Below are 17,026 nucleotides of genomic sequence, written 5' to 3' on the forward strand. Positions count from 1 at the left end.
AAAAAAGCATATGGGAACAAAAGCTACCATTCATAAAATAATAACTTTTATTTATATAGCACCTTTAACATAGTCAAATGTCCCAAGGCGCTTCACAATAGTGTTATAAGACAAAACACATACATTAGACACCAAGCCACAAAAGAAGAAATTAAGGCAGATGACCAAAAGCTTGTTTAAGGAGCGTCTTAAAGGAGGAAAGAGAGGCGGAGAGGTTTAGAGGAGGAGTTCCGGAGCTTAGGGCCCAAACCACTGAAGGCACGGCCATCGATGGTTGAGCAGTTATAATGAGGGATGTTCAAGAGACCAGAACAGATGTCTTGTGAGGTTGTGTGACTGAAAAAGATTACAGAGATAGGGAGGGGCGAGGCCATGGAGTGATTTGTAAACAAGGATGAGAATTTTGAAATCGAGGCATTGTTTAACCGGGGTCAGAAAAGTGATCTGTGATCCTGACTTGGTGCGAGTTAGGACATGGGCTGCTGGGTTTTGGATGACCAAGTTTACGTAGTGTAGAATGTGGGAGGCCGGCCAGGAGTGAGTTGGAGTAGTCAAGTTTAGAGGTAACAAAGGCATGAATGAGGGTTTCAGCAGCAGAATAACTGAGGCAGGTGTGGAGGTAGGCAATGTTATGGAGATGGAAAAAGACGGTTTTTTAGATATGCCACGGATATGTGGCTGGAAACTAATTTCATGGTCAAATATGACACCTAGGTTGCGAACAGCCTTGTTTACCGTCATATTGATGCTAGGGAGAGGGAATGGAGTCAGTGGTTAGGGAACCAAAGATAACAGTTTTGGTCTTCCCAAGCAAAGTGGGGCCAAGGGCTTTTTTTGAGGAGCGGGGTGATGACAGCAGATTTGAAGGAGAGGGGGGGGGGGGGGACAGTACCTGAGGACAGAGAACTGTTAACAATGTCAAGCTAACATGGGAGCAAAAAAGGAAGTTGGGTGGTCAGCAGTTTTGTAGGAATAGTGTCGAGAGCAGTAAGTGGGTCTCGTGGACAAGATGAGTTTGGCAAGATCAAGAGGGGAGATCAGAGAGAAACTAGAGAAAGATATGGGTTTGGGCAAGGGCAGGTGGAAGCCTCAGATGAAATTTGGCCCTGTGGGCTAGGGGAAGGAAGGGAACTCGCAGGGGCAGCTGATCAGATGGTCTCAATCTTTGAGACAAAGAAGTCCATGAGCTCCTCACACTTGTTATTGGAGGCGAGTGTGGTGGAGACAGGGGAGAGGGGTTTAAGGACGTACAAAAACTACCAAGGAGGTATGAAAACTATTCACCAGCTTGCAAAAACAAATGTTGGTAAAAGTAGCAAGGGGAACATACAGTTTGAAAGTCCTTAGGCTGCCATTTTGTTTCCACGGTAACTTGAGGAAACTGGATAAGGTTTTTAAACAAAAACACAAATTACATAATTCAATAAAATTATTAAACTTAATCTTTATCTTTAGAATATTTCCAACTGTTTTTCTGCCCTTGAGTCGCAAACCTAGAGGTCCTGGGAATTGTGCTAAACAACTGCTAAAATTCCCAGTGATCCCCCTCATGCCCTGCCCTCTGCTACAGTGCATGCCTGTCCCTGTGTGTCCTGAATCCTGATGTGCACCTTCATTAGAAGGAGAACCTGTTGGTCCATCATGCCTGTGCTGGCTCTTTGAAAGAGCTGTCCCCTGCTCTTTCCCCGGCACCCTGCATTATTTTCCTTTTCAAGTATGTATTCAGTTTCCTTTTGAAAGTTACTATTAAATCTGCTTCCACCGCCCTTTCAGGCAGCGCGTTCCAGATCACGACAACCCACTATGTTTTTTTTAACACTTTCTTCTTGTTTCCTTTCTGGTGGTTTTGCCAATTACCTTAAATCTGTGCGTTCTGGGGACCGACCCTCCTGCCACTGTAAACCATATCTCATTATTTATTCAATCAAAATCCGTCATAATTTTGAACACCTCAATTAAATCTCCCCTTAACCTTCTCTGCTCTAAGGAAAACAGTCCCAGCTTCTCCAGTCCCTCCACATAACTGAAGTCTCTCATCCCTGGTACCCTTCTAGTAAATCTCCTCTGCGCCTTCTCCTAAAGTGTGGTGCCTGGAATTGGACACAATATTGAGGCCTAACCAGTGATCTATAAAAGTTAACAACAACTTGTATTTATATAGTACCTTTAACATAGTAAAATAGCTGTGCTTTACAGGCATGTTTTCAAACAAAATTTTATATTGAGCCACACAAGGTATTAGGACAGGTAAGCAAAAGCTTGACCAAAGAGGTAGGTTTTTAAGGTACATCTTAAAGGCGAACGAGGTACAGAGGTGCAGTAGTTGCCTCTATAAAGCCAAGGATCCCATATGCCTTTTTTAACAGCCTCATCAACTTGTCCTGCCTCCTTCAAAGATTTGTGTATGTGAACCCCCAGGTCTCTCTGTTCCTGCACCCCCTTTACAATTGTACCATTATGTTTGTAGAGACAAACATCAATGCTGGAACTCTGGATACAGTGAGGCCCAGCACAGTTGGAGCATCCAAAAGAGTTAATCAAACACTGTTCCTCTGTTGCAGTTCAGGTTTTTTCCTAACATTCTTATTCAGTGCTCCTGGCAAAAAGTGGCTTCCGTAAGGAGATCTGTGTCCTCAAGATAACCTGCCTATGTCTTAATAATTACCTATTTATTGTGGTATTTGCTGGAAATCATATAGGATGCCCATCATGTTCTGCTTACTCTTTTATAAAGAGGGAATGTACTAAGCAGACAGACCGGTAGGCTGAAACTAATAGATTTATTTACAGATAGAATACATACAAACATTATGACACAGCAAGCTACTGAAAGTGCAAAGCATAGTGATAAAGCTAGAACTAATTCAAGGGTTAAAGTGCCCTTTTCAAGGCCTATTTCTAAGGCATTCTTCGCAGACCACCTCAATGCAAAGTTTTACATGGACGCTCTAAATTATCGATCCATGGAGTCCAGATCTCCAGGTAGAACGAAAGTTGAGTAACCAGAGCTCTAATGGTATGTCATGGGAAACCTTTCAAGATAAAGTTATTCTTTGACATACACAGGAAATTCAAGAGCAAACGAGAACCCATACCTTGAGCGGGAAGTGTTAATTCAGGATATTAATGCATTACTGTAGGGGAGGTTTACCCATTATTTGACCTATGCAGTTTGTGTCGTGGAAATGCTTGATGCTGGCAATGACTATTTTTTCAGCATGGACATCTCCTGACTTGATAATTCCTCATTAAGTTTAAAGGAAGATGTTCAGTTTTTAGTTGCCATGGTGTAGGACTGAGGTCCATGGTGCAGGTGCCTAAAGTTGAAGAATAAAAGCAGGTAATGAAAAATTAGTGATTTAGGTTTGTGTTTTGAATGCCTTATAGAAAGAGAGAAAGACTGGGATGGGGAAAAAATAGTTTTAAGGTCCTCGAAACGAAGGAGTTTGAGTTGAATACTACAATGAATCTTCATCTGGAGCCAGTGATAACGTAAGGCTGAGGCAGATAACAAACCGTATTGTTAAACTGAACAAGTGTGAAGGATTAATCGCATCAGTTTACATTTATCCTGTACCACAGTGCAGTGTTTATTACAACGGCTTTCATTTTATTCACATGAGGTATTAATCTTGTTACATTGTCCATTGTACTGTAGCTAATATGCTGCAGTTTACTGATGGTAAACATGTATCTTTATGCAAATCTTTTCTTTTTTCATACACCTTGATTCTAAATCGGCAACTGTCTTTATTAATTTGCCAAGTAATATCTCTACAGTCCAGACTGCTAATTAAAGCTGACCGGGTGCATAGAAACATAAGAATTCGGAGCAGGAGTAGAACATTCGGCCCCTCGCGCCTTCTCCGCCATTCAATAAGATCATGGCTGATCTTCTACCTCAAGTGCACTATCCCCATATCCCTTGATTCCCGTAATATCCAAAAATCTATTGATCTCTGTTTTGAATATACTCAAAGACTGAGCCCCCACAGCCCTCTGGGGTAGAGAGTTCCAAAGATTCACCACCCTCTGAGTGAAGAAGTTTCTCCTCATCTCAGTACTAAATGGCCGACCCCTTATTCTGAGACTGCGACCCCTGGTTCTAGACTCCCCAGCCAAGGGAAACATCTTCCCTGCATCTACCCTGCCAAGCCCTGTAAGAATTTTGTATGTTTCAATGAGATCATCTCTTATTCTTCTAACTCTAGAGAATATAGGCCCAGTCTACTCAATCGCTCCTCATTGGACAATCCCCCCATCCCAGGAATCAGTCTGGTGAACCTTCGTTGCACTCCCTCTATGGCAAGTAGGTAAGGAGACCGAAACTGTACACACTACTCCAGGTGCGGTCTCACCAGGGGCCTATATAATTGCAGTAAGACGTCTTTACACTTATACTTAAATTCTCTTGTAATAAAGACCAACATACCATTTGCTTTCTTAATTGCTTGCTGTATCTGCATGTTAACTTTCAGTGATTCGTGTACAAGGACACCCAGGTCCATCTGAACACCAACATTTCCCAATCTCTCTCTATTTAAAACAGAGCACGGTCTTGGTCCAATCTCAAGGGGATCCAAGACGATTGGAGACCAGGCTCTGCTGCATGGATCTAGTGCTCACACACACACATATTCCTACTGCTTCATATTGCTTGCTATACCTGTATGTTAACTTTCAGTGAATGAGATCATCTCTCATTCTTCTAACTCTAGTGCATGAAGTGCATGATCAGCCATCATAATATTGAATGATGGTGTAGGCTCGAAGGGCCAAATGGCCTACTCCTGCACCTATTTTCTATGTTTTTATGTTTCTATGATTCGAGTACAAGGACACCCAGGTCCCTCTGAACACCAACATTTTCAATCTCCCGTTTAAAAAAAACTCTTTCTATTTTTCCTACCCAAATCGATAACTTCACATTTCTCCACATTATGGGCTGGAAATTGGTTAGCCTTGCGCATGTTTTTTTCGGCGATATTTTGGCGGAAAAATGTGATCAGGTAAATTGGCCAAAGTCTTGCGCCGGCGGTTTTGAAATACTGCTGAAGAGCGGACCGCCGGCGTGCAAGACAAAAAAAAGCGCTTGGGCTTTAAATTGGCCATTCGCCGCACCCGTACACTGGGTGGAAAAAAACGCGAAAAGCCTGCGTTGCAGTCCCAGAAACAGCAATAAAAGGTAAATCAAAAGTTTTTAAAATTCTTTTTCAGCGATTTGCTAGAAAAGTGTCTTGTGAATGTTTTGTGATTTTTTTTTTAATTGGTTTTTGCAAAAAAAAAATGTTTTCCCCCTCCCAGGGCCTGTCTTTAGCGGTAATCAGCCTGGGACTAAAGTTGGTGAGGACCGCTGTCTAGCCGCGAATCCTTGTGCAACGCTGACTTTTACCACTGGGCGCAGTTTTTTTTTGGCCAATTTTAGGCCTTTAAAAAATGGCGGTGTTTTTGGCGACAAATGCTGAAAAAATACCGCTATCATTAAAAGACCAATTTCTAGCCCTAAATTCCATTTGTCATGTTCCTGCCCACTCACTTAGCCTGTCTCTATCCCCTTGAAGCCTCTTTGCATCCTCCTCACAACTAACTTTCCCACCTAGCTTTGTATCATCAGAAAACTTGGATACACTGCTCCAGTACAAAAGCAAAATACTGCGGATACTGGAATCCAAAATAAAAACAGAAAATGCTGGAAATCTCAGCAGGTCAGGCAGCATCTGTGGAGAGAAGCAGTTATTGTTTCAGGTTGATGACCCTTCGTCAGAACTGGCAAATATTCGAAAGAACATATTCTTAACAAGCACTGAAAGGAGGAGGGGAGGAAAGAACAAACGGGAAGGTCTATGATAGGGTGGAAGACAGGAGAGATTTGAGAGACAAAAGGGATAATGGGCCGACTCGAGATGGTAATGGCAGAATTAGAAAAAGATTAGTTTAGATAGGGTGTAAACAGGATAATTATCAGCTGCCCTGGGAAACACCCACAGAAAGAAAAGTATATAAGAACAAAATATGGGCAGAGGTTAAGGTCTGAAATTGTTGAACTCGATGTTGAGTCCTGAAGGCTGTAAAGTGCCTAAATGAAAGATGAGGTGCTGTTCCTCGAGCTTGCGTTGAGCTTCATTGAAACAGTGCAGGAGTCTGAGGACGGAGAGGTCAGAATGGGAATGGAACGGAGCATTAAAGTAATAGGCGATCGGAGGCTCAGGGTCACGCTTATGGACTGAACGGAGGTGTTCTGCAAAGTGGTCACCCAATCCGCGTTTGGTCTCCCCAATGTAGAGGAGATCACATTGTGAGCAATGAACACAGTGTACTAAATTGAAAGAAGTACAAGTAAATCGCTGTTTCACCTGGAAGGAGTATTTGGGGCCCTGGATAGTGGGAAGGGAGGAGGTTAAAGGATGTATTATATTTGGTCCCTTCATCCAAAGCATTGATATAGATTGTGAAAAGCTGAGGCTGAAGCAACAATCCTTGCGGCACCCCACTAGTTACAGCCTGCCTACCTGAAAATGATCCGTTTATTCCTACTCTGTTTTCTGTCCGTTAACCAATTCTCAATGCATGCTAGTATAATCCTATGGGCCCTAATTTTGATAAATAACCTCTTGTGTGGCACCTTATTGAATGCCTTCTGAAAATTAAATACACCACATCCACTGGTCACCTCTTACCTATTCTACTAGTTATAACCTCAAAAAACCTCTAACAGATTTGTCAAACATGATTTCCCTTTCATAAATCCGTGTTGACTCTGCCTAATCCTATTATTATTTTCTAAGTGCCCTGTTACCACCTGTACAGTCCAGACTGCTGATTATAGTTGACCTGCCTGAATATATCTAGTTCCAAACTATTGTAGTTTTTAATTGCTTTTTCCCAGTTTGTTGGGTACCCTGAAACCCCAGGTTCAAACTTTCTACCTAGCTCTAAGTTGTCTCCTTCACGTGCATGTATGCACACTCTCTAGGAAGGAGTTATAGTGATGTCAAATATTTGAAGTCAGTAGATAGCTGACAGACTTGAGTTATATCAGATTGTATTCTAACCAATGACAACCATGTACAGGTACACATGAATAGGGCTTGGCTTACTGGCTGATTAGAAGTTATTTATAGGAACATGGGCCCCAAGTTTCCACATGATTTGCTCCTGATTTTTAGGAGCAACTGGTGTAGAACGGAGTATCTTAGAAATCGGAATTCTCGACATTTAGTTTGCTCCAGTTCTAGTCAGTTAGAACTGTTTCACTTTGGAACAGAATTTTTTTTTTCAAAAGGGGGCGTGTCTGGCCACTTACGCCTGTTTTCAAAGTTTCGTCAGTGAAAACTTACTCCAAACTAACTTAGAATGGAGTAAGTAAAGATTTTTGTACGCTCGAAAAAACCTTGTCTACACTTTAGAAAATCAGGCGTAGGTTACAAATTAGGCATAGGGAACGAGGTGGGGGGAGAAGGGAAGTCATTAAATTCTACAATCAATCCTTAATTGTACTTGTACAAATATTATACAAATAAATCCAACCTGAATAAAAATTTATAAGCAAACCTATCTGTGTGAAATAGCATCAGCCTTCGAGCTGCTGTGCTTCAGGCAGGCCTTTCATGTTGGAGACAGGCAGGGGTGTGGCGTCAGTGTCTCGACGGCAGCGGCAGCAAGCTTCGAGCTGGGCTGCAGTGCTTGAGGCAGGCCTTCATTCTCTTCGTGGCTGGCCGCGAAGAAGCAACACCGGACGGACCCGAGGCCATTCGGCCATGAGATATCAGCGGCGTCAGTGGCTGGCCGGCAGCCGAAGAATCAGCAGCGGATCGACGTGAGGCCATTCGGCCATAAGATATCAGCGGCGTCAGTGGCTGGCCGGCAGCCGAAGAATCAACACCTGACACACGCAGCTCTTTATGGTGCTTGAGGCCATTCGGCCACGCTTTAGGGGCGGCGTCAGTGGCTCGACGGCAGCCGAAGATACAGCAGCAGCCTTCGAGCTGTGAGGGGGACTGAGGCCATTTGGACAGGGAGAGGCAGCCACATCAACAGTTTTATATTTAAATTTGCAGAATGGGTGCTTGTTCTTTGTGTACGTTGATCCATTGCAAAGTTGAATTGGCATTCTTATTTCTTCAAACACACAGTGCTTAATTTGCATGCACCAATGCAGCACCGGTTCTGCAAGTTTAGCAGTGAAAAGCTGAACTCACTGATTTCAGCAGGTGATTTATTCAGCAGTGCTGCTAAAAGCACTCCCTCACACACAGAAATATAAAAAAAAATTAAATTATAAGCCTTTGCAGGGGTCCAAGAAACAAATCTTCACTTTTTCTGCAGTCTTTTTAAAAATGGCCGAGTGCCAATGTTTGTGTGAGACTGCGCGTGCGCGCACGCTCCAATGCACACGCGCAGGGTGCCGGCACCACGAAGGCTAATTTAAATTGTACCCGCCCTCTGCTACTTAGAAAATCGGCGCGAGTGTTAGGCTCCGCCCCCTGCTGCGAAGAGCGCGCTGCGCCAAGCAGACATCGAGCTCCAAGGAGCTCGAGAATATCGGACTTTTTTTTAGGCGCAGTTTTCGGCGCGAAAAACAGGCGCCCAGCTCGGAGGTGCGCCGTTTTCGCCACGGGACGAACCTTGGGGCCTAAGGCTCTATTCTAACAAAAGTCATCCAAACCACGCCTAATCATGGCCACGGTTTGTCCATTGCTTCTATACAGCAAATTTGCTGAAACATGACTGACTCACGGTAAAAATATTACCTCATTTACTGATACTGAAAGATGCAGGATCACCAATATAATATTTAATACCTACAACTTTGCACATTACTTCCTCTTCCTCCCCAAAACACTCTTCCCTGTCTTTTAATGTGTTATTTTTTTGCCATAACCGCTTTGTTTATATGAACAATCATTGCTTTTGGACTTGAAGATGGAGATACTTTATTCTTCCTTCCTCAATTTTCCTTTTTCACCGTACAGTGAGTATTTGAGTTTTGCAGGAGCAGGGTAAAAACTACAACTCTGTATTCATCTCTACTTTTATTTCTGAACTTTTCTATAGGAGTGTTGCCATACAATATTGGGTGAAACTTTTTATTGTACATTTGTTTAATGTGTGGCTTTTTATAGCAAAAGCTAAACATAGAAACACAGAAAATACGTGCAGGAGCAGGCCATTCGGCCCTTTGAGCCTGCACCGCCATTCAATATGATCATGGCTGATCATTCCCTCAGTACCCCATTCCTGCTTTCTCTCCATACCCCCTGATCCCTTTAGCCGTAAGGGCCACATCTAACTCCCTTTTGAATATATCTAACGAACTGGCCTCAACAACTTTCTGTGGTAGAGAATTCCACAGGTTCACAATTCTCTGAGTGAAGAATGTATATAAAGCTTTAATCTTTCATTTTTGTCTTTCCATCTTTACCAAATATCTGCAACAGTAGTACTTGGTGCATTTGAATAGAATTTGATGGTGAAACATTTTAAATTCAGGTTTTATTCATTTCGAACCTGAATAATGGCACAGTCCTTCCACTGGTTATGTTTATATCAACAATCATTGCTTTTGGAATTCTCAGTTTAAATAAGTAAATTAGCTAATTTTGGTGGGATGAAAGGGGACCGAGCCCAGATAAGCTGGTTGGAAAATGGTAGAACCAGCAGTGGGAAATATTTAAATCTGAAATGGTTAATTTAAATACATTCTGACTAGCAGTAAAAGGGATACGGTTCCATGGATAAGGAAGGAGGTTTGAGCAAAAATGCTAATCAGAAAAGAGACATGGGAAGGATATACAGAAGAAAACAAATACAAAATATATAGGAGGAAAACCGAAAGATTAGGAAGGGTAAGAGGGAGTATAGAAAAAACTGACAGTCAAAATAAAAGGAAATATTAAGGGATTTTAAAGGCACTTCAGCAATGTGGATTCTCAAAGGGCTTTTCCCACTTCTGGTCTGCATTGCTCAAGTTACTGACTGGACAAACTCGTTCAGTCATCAACACCACTTCATTGCAATATTTACAGTATGTTTTCTTATCCCTATTTAAACTTGACACTTAGCTCGTGGTACAATACAGATTATAAGATATGTTCCAGGTTACATGCATTCCCAAAGCATTCATTGAGGGTGTATAGTTCAGTACATTCAAGTATTCACTGGCGAAGGGCACAGAGTCGATCAATGGGTTGGAGCAGAATTGAATGCTGTGATTGGGTGGTGAGTGGTCCCTATGGAAGTTGATTGGATTCCTTTTGATTGTAGGGTTTGAGGTTGGTATTCAGTGGTTTCTGCTAGAATCACCTCCTCCACTCCAAAATTAATCTGTGCAACTCCTTCTCTGATTGATGAATGAAAGAATTGTCCCTGTTTCAACTTCTATGGGGTCAAGTTTCGGCCTGAGTTGCTCCAATTTTTTTGGAGCATCTTAGAAATTGCAATTCTCGGCATTTACTTAGCTCCAGTTCGAGTTAATTAGAACAGTTTCATTTTAGAACAGATTTTTTTTTCAAAAGGGAGCATGTCCGGCCACTTACGCCTGTTTTGCAAGTTTAGGCAGTAAAAACTTACTCCATTCTAAGTTAGTTTGGAGTAAAGTGTAGATTTTTGTACGCTCAGAAAAAGCTTGCCTACACTTAGAAATCAGGCGTAGGGAACGAGAGAGGGGAGGGAGGGGAAAGGAGGGTTTACAAACATTAAACACTTCATTTTTACAAATAAAGAGCCATCATCAATAATAAATGATAAATCAATAAACCAACCAATAAATCAATCCAAAAAAATTAAAAATCACTCAATAAATAAAAAATTATTTCTACTCACCGACTGCAGCACCAGGGAGAAGAGAGGGGGGGGGGCACAGAGAAGAAGTGGAGGCAGAAGAGAGGGGGGGGGGGCACAGAGAAGAAGTGGAGGCAGAAGAGATGGGGGGGGGGGAGAAGATGCCGCTGCCGGGCCACCACTGACGAAGCTCGACCCCACCGAGTACTTGGGTCTGGGCCCGCACGTAGCAGATGCCGGGCCGCCGCCAACTCTTTGGGCGGGGCCCGCCCTTAGCGAGTGGCCGCGGGCCCCGACACCAGGCTCCCAGGAGGACTTCGGGGGGGGGGGCTGCCCCCAGCGAGACACCGGGCAGGTGGGCCCCGCCACCAGGTAAGATGCGTCAGGCCACTTGGCCTGGGATAGGGGCGACGTCCCTTCGGCTTGGGATAGGGTCGTCTCCCCGGAGACAGGACTCGCTGGGAGGGTCGGGAGCTACTGCGCACGCGCGCCGAGGTGGAAATGGGCCTACAGATAGCGGAGAATCGCGAGGTAAGTATTCGGCGCAATTTTTATTCTATAAATTAGGCGGGCCACTCGATATGCACCGTTCTAGCGGGCGTCCGAAACTTGAACCCTATATGTTAGTCATGTATACATTGAAACTGGAAATGCTGGATTGGTGGAAGTAGAGATCTTTTGTATTACATTTCAACTTGCTATTAATTTAGAGATTTAGTTAATTCTTCACCCCATCCTATTTTATAAGCTTCATCTGTCAACCTACACTCCAGTCCCTGACCAAGTGTGTGTCGATGACCTGTTTTCAGATCCCTCGCTAATGCAGCTACTGAATTAGAAAATTGGAAGTGTTGGTGCTACACATTGTCTTAAACTTTTCCCCCTTTTGTCCTTTTGGGAATTCTCTTAATGATCCACTTGGGCTAAGTAATTCACTGAGCCTGCATCCTCTGCAGATAATGCATCAGGAAAGCAAATTCTTGCAATCATTTTCAGTTCTCCTGAGGTCTCTGAATTTAGGCAGCGAGGGGCTGAACATAAAGACGGGCCCAGGTTCGATACCATGCCTATCCTGGGTTAGCTGATCTTAGCCACGGTAGCAGTCGGGTGTTAGAATTGGTCTCAGTGACCCGGGTTGCGGTTGGAACTTTTGTGTTTGTGTAGACATTGGGTGAGGTCGACATCAGGCTTGACTTGGAATATCTAACACTGACACAAAGCTTGCACATAGATAACTTCCCCAAAAGGTGGGCTACTGGTAGGTACACAAATATGTACTGTATCCCAGGAAAGAGCCAAGTCAGGTATGGTCTTAGTCCTGGGACCTACAGGTCAGTATGGCTCAGTAACGCATTTGGTGTTACATTTAGGCATCAGCGGAAATTTGGTGCATGTTTCAATGTAAATGTTGCAATAAATCACATCACTTTGACAATCTATGCATTGTAAGATGACAGTAAATGAAGTGGAATGGAGTCCCCAAGATTTTGCTCTAGTATGAAAATTCTACATGATACTTCCAATTGTAAGACTATTTACATTAAAAAGAAACGAAGAAATTCTTGCAATTCTATAGTGCCTTTCATGACCACTGGATGTCCCTGTCATGTATCCTACATGGCTACTGTTTGTACAATCACAAGGTGTGCCACCAGAGGGCACAGCAGTGGGAGACTTATAGGTTACCTATACAGGTGTGCCTGGCCTAGTATAAAAGGCAGGGCACCAGGTGTGATCCTCACTCAAGTTATCAATAAAGGACTAAGGTCACTACAGTTCAAGTGCAACACATTGCCTCATGGATTCATTATCAGAGCATCCAAGGACATACCAGTCCCAAAGTGCTTTACAGCCAATGAGGTGCTTTTGAAATCTAGTCACTGCTGTAATGTAAGAAACATGGCAGCCAATTAGCGCACAACAAGCTCCCATAAACAGCAATTTGATAATGATCAGATCATCTGTTTCAATGATGTTGGTTGAGGAATAAATATTGACCAGAACACCGGGGATAACTCCTTCAAAATAGTGCCATGGGATCGTTTACGTCCACCTGAGCGGGCAGACGGGACCTCAGTTTAACATCTCATCTGAAAGACGGCACCGCTGACAGTGTAGTACTCACTCAGTACCGCACCAGAGTATCAGCCTAGAATTTTGTGCTCGAGTCTCTGGAGTGAACCCACAATCTTCTGACTCGGGAAAGTGCTACCAACTGAGCCATGACTGACACAAAGGGTCTGCATGTTGGAGGACCCCATTGGTTGTATCTCTCCCGCCTGTACTGTTGATATTGTAATATTCTGTGGTGCAATTAGCATAACTTAACTGCTAGTAATTTTAATCTTCTGATTTTATTTTTCCCAGTATACAGATAAAGAGGAAGTAGTCTTGTGGATGAACACAGTTGGACCCTACCATAATCGGCAAGAAACATACAAGTACTTTTCCCTGCCCTTTTGTGCAGGGAAAAAAAAGACTATCAACCATTACCATGAAACATTGGGAGAAGCTCTTCAAGGAGTAGAGCTGGAGTTCAGTGGTCTCGATATCAAATTTAAAGGTAGGAATATTAACGTACTTTCTTTGATGGAATACGTGATGGTAAGACATTAAACTCGCTGTGCTTAGTGTATTATATGATGTCAAACAGGAAATGTAACTTAATTTCTAAAATAAATATACAGGCCCCGATATTTACAGGGAGGAGGGGAGTATGTGGGTGAGGCCGAATACTGCCAAAGAACCCGGCAAGTCCGGGGATGCGGAGAACTCATTAACATCTTGTAGCTGCATCTCGCGCCTGGCACCAGGACAAATGGACAGCCTGGTTGGCGGGAGGGTGGTGGGGGTGGAAAGAGAGAAACAACACTGGCAGAAGCCAGGAACCTTTGGGAACGGTCTCCAGCAATTGGAAGAGGAGGAAGATCAACAGTCGAAGGCGGTGGGGGGGGGGAGCGAATGTCGGCAGGGAAGAGGTGTGCGACTTGGAAGGCTGGGTGTGAAGGGGGGGGCGGCAGCAGGCAATTAGATCTGGAAGTGGAGAGGGGAGCACTCCTGCTCCTCCTGGCCCACAAGCAGTGCTTGAACAACCGCCTAGCTTCTGGAGTCTGCCGCTCCCACCGAGTTTTTCGTTACTGAGTTTCCCGACCCCTGGGAAACCTGTTACAGCAGTAGTTAATCTCAAATTGTGCTCCAAATTGGAACCCAATTTAAATGTTAATTAAGTGCCCCGCCCCTCCACAGCGGGATATTTGGACGCCTCGATATCTACCGCCGCAAACATTGTGGGGTAAACGGTGGGTTGGGGTCGCGTTCCGCGCATTTCACTTTTTAAATCCATCTCCCGCCCGTTGCGCGGGGGAGGGTTAATATCTTGGCCATAGTGACAAAGAAGAATTATTAATGATTTGCAATCAAAACTCCAATCTGTTCAAACTCAATTTAGAGTGGCATATTTCAATCTCTACCAATCTTTGAAATTAGTACAGATTAAATCTTACAGATGGGCCAATGGGACATTGATAAAATGACTTTTTTTTTCCAATGGTGTGAAATGCGAACATTGTTTTTGGAATCTTAGTTTTGCAAATGTATTGTGCAAAATATGACTATTTCATAATTTTTGGTTCTTCAGATTTGTGGTGGTTTCAGGATTAGGAGTGGGTATTAAGTCTGCTCCGTCATCCTGCCCATGTCAGCAATGTTTTTTTCATTCTAATTCCATGCCCATTTCCATATCCCTTAATAATCTTGCTTGCCCAGCAAGTAGTTACTTCCCTTTTCAGCATCTCAGTTGTTTCAGCATTTGTAGCTTTCTGGAGTAGAGAATTCAAAATTCTCTCCAGCTTTTGTGTAAAGAATTTTCTGGATGCCCTTCTAACTGTCTTAATTTAAATTTTAAAATAATGTCTGATTGTTCTGCATAAGCCATGAAGCATATGGAAATTTTTCATAATTTCCTTTTTTGTATTTTGTTGCATGCCACCTCCTCCTTTGACCTTGTATATGCTGTTGTTTTGTGTTTAACACTAGTTCTAACTACACTTCGACACCATAGTTGCATCACCCCAGATTTGCCTCATTTGCTGTTCAGGCACATGTACTTAATTTGTAATCCATTTCTTGAATAGGTTCCACTGTTGGCTTGTAAATTTACTTAGTAACAGTTTCATCTACCCTATGTCTATTGCTTCCTCATCCATTCAAAGTTACCTTCTGAACGTTGTGCCAGATCGAAGTGCCAGAAAGAAAAAGCTTGTATTTATACAGCGCATTTCATGACCTCCAGACGTCCCAACGTATTTTACAGCCAATGAAGTACTTTTGAAATGTAGTCATTGTTGTAATGTAGGAAACACAGCAGCATAGCAAGGTGCCACAAACAGCACAGTGATAATGACCAGGTAATCTGTTTTTAGTGATGTTGATGAAGGGATAAATATGTGCCAGGACACTGGGGATAACTCCACTGCTCTTCTTCAAAATAGTGCCTTAAGATCTTCTACATTCACCTCCGACAGTGCAGCATTCCCTCAGTACTGGAGCGTCAGCCGAGATTCTTAAGCTCAAATCTCTAGAATGGGATTTGAACCCACAACCTTCTGACTCTGGGAAATGGCAACCATAACAATTAGTAACCCACAACCTTCAGGTTAATCAGAAATATACTAGTTTAGGAAGTAAGGGCTCAAATTTCCCCAGGAGTTGCCCCGCTTTTTTTGGAGCAAGTAGCTTTTTTTGGAGTAACTTAAAAATCGCAAATTTAACTTGCTCCAGTGTAAGTCAGTTAGTTGGTTTTTTTTTAAAGTTTAGTTTTTTTTCTCCAAAAGGGGCGTGACCAGCCACTTACGCCTGTTTTGGCCATGGAAGCAAATTTGCCAGCTAAAAGTTACTCCAAACTAACTTAGGCTAGTGTATGTGGCCACTTTTGTAGGCACAGAAAAACCTTACCTACATTTAAGAAATCCGTGTAGGTAGCCATAGATGGGAGGGGGAGGGGGAGTTAGAGGATTCTAAAGCACTAAACACCTTCACAGCATCAGCCCATCATCAAAACAACTTCAGCACAACATCTTCACGACATCATCAAAAATAAATGAAAGATAAATGAGGGATGTTTTTTTTTTACAGTTTCTAAATGCTGTCTGGTGATAATGGAACATTATTCAGTTTTAATGCAAAAAATCTTTTATTGGAAAGTTTACAATGCACTTCAACAACAACAGCAAAGAAAGGCTGCACCCATCTCTCGCCTACGTATTGGGAAATGTGCACTTCCTCATGGGGTGGTGATGGGTGTGGCGGGGTGGGGCTGGGGGCCTGGCTTGGGTCTCAACAGGTGGTGTGGGGATTGCAGTGGGAGTGGCATTTGATTGTTAGGCCTGTGTGCCCTTATTGCAGCAGCTAGCTCCCTCATGGCCTCTGCCATCATTTGCGCTCCCTCTGACATGCCCGCCCTTAGTTCCCGTCTCAGTGCTGATATTTCTCCCGACAGTGTCGCAACCTCGTCATGCATCCCACTGACGGCGGCCACGAGTGATCCGGTAAGGGCATTGGTCTCCTCACCCAATGACATAACCTGATGTACATCTGATGAAGGCTGCATCCCAGGAGAGACTGGTCGGCTTCTCCTTCCCCTCGCCGTTGGTCTGTAGAGCCGCACCCCTCCAGTGCGAGGCGCAGGCTGGGACGGTGGGGCCCTGGGTGTTGCAACCTGCATTCCACCACCGCCACTGGGACCCGCAACCTCGGAAGGTGTGAAACCAAGGAATGTCTTGGCAGAGCTCATGGAGGTGTCTGGCAAAGTGATGCCCTGTACCATGGACTGATCCATATCACGATCAGCATTCTCCCATGAACACAGATCCATAGACCCTTTCTCCCCCCACCCGCCTTGGTCTGGAGCGGACGCATCTGGATCATCTTGTTGATCTTCAGGATGTTCAGGATTATCATCTTCTGCAAAATACAACAGATCAGTCAAATGGTTAGCAGGAAAGGAGAGGGCAGGATGGGTGGAATGAGTAGTCTCAAGCGTATCAGGCCAGTCAGCAGGTTGATTTGAAGGGCGACGATGCATTTTCATGATTGACCCTCACCCTCGCTTGTGGGCCCAGCTTTTGCAGAGCCGATTCTTTTTCTGCAGTTGCGACTCAGCAAGGCAGCGACCCTCTGTTCCAGTGGTGATAGTTGGTGCAGATTTAGCGGCCCTCCTCCTGTTCTAGTTCTCTTTTTGTTGTGGGCC

At 43.7% G+C, this 17,026-nt stretch overlaps 1 protein-coding gene across 1 annotated transcript in view; it reads left to right on the forward strand.

Moving 5' to 3' along the window:
• tm9sf3 (transmembrane 9 superfamily member 3) overlaps window positions 1–17,026 on the forward strand; it is a 154,188-nt gene that overhangs the window by 12,350 nt on the left and 124,812 nt on the right. The window contains exon 2 of the mRNA XM_070865918.1: window positions 13,147–13,342. Coding sequence (XP_070722019.1) covers window positions 13,147–13,342 — 196 coding nt within the window. The remainder of the gene's footprint in view (window positions 1–13,146; window positions 13,343–17,026) is intronic.

Source organism: Pristiophorus japonicus, chromosome 22 (assembly GCF_044704955.1).
Source record: "Pristiophorus japonicus isolate sPriJap1 chromosome 22, sPriJap1.hap1, whole genome shotgun sequence".
Classification (NCBI taxonomy): Eukaryota; Metazoa; Chordata; class Chondrichthyes; family Pristiophoridae; genus Pristiophorus; species Pristiophorus japonicus.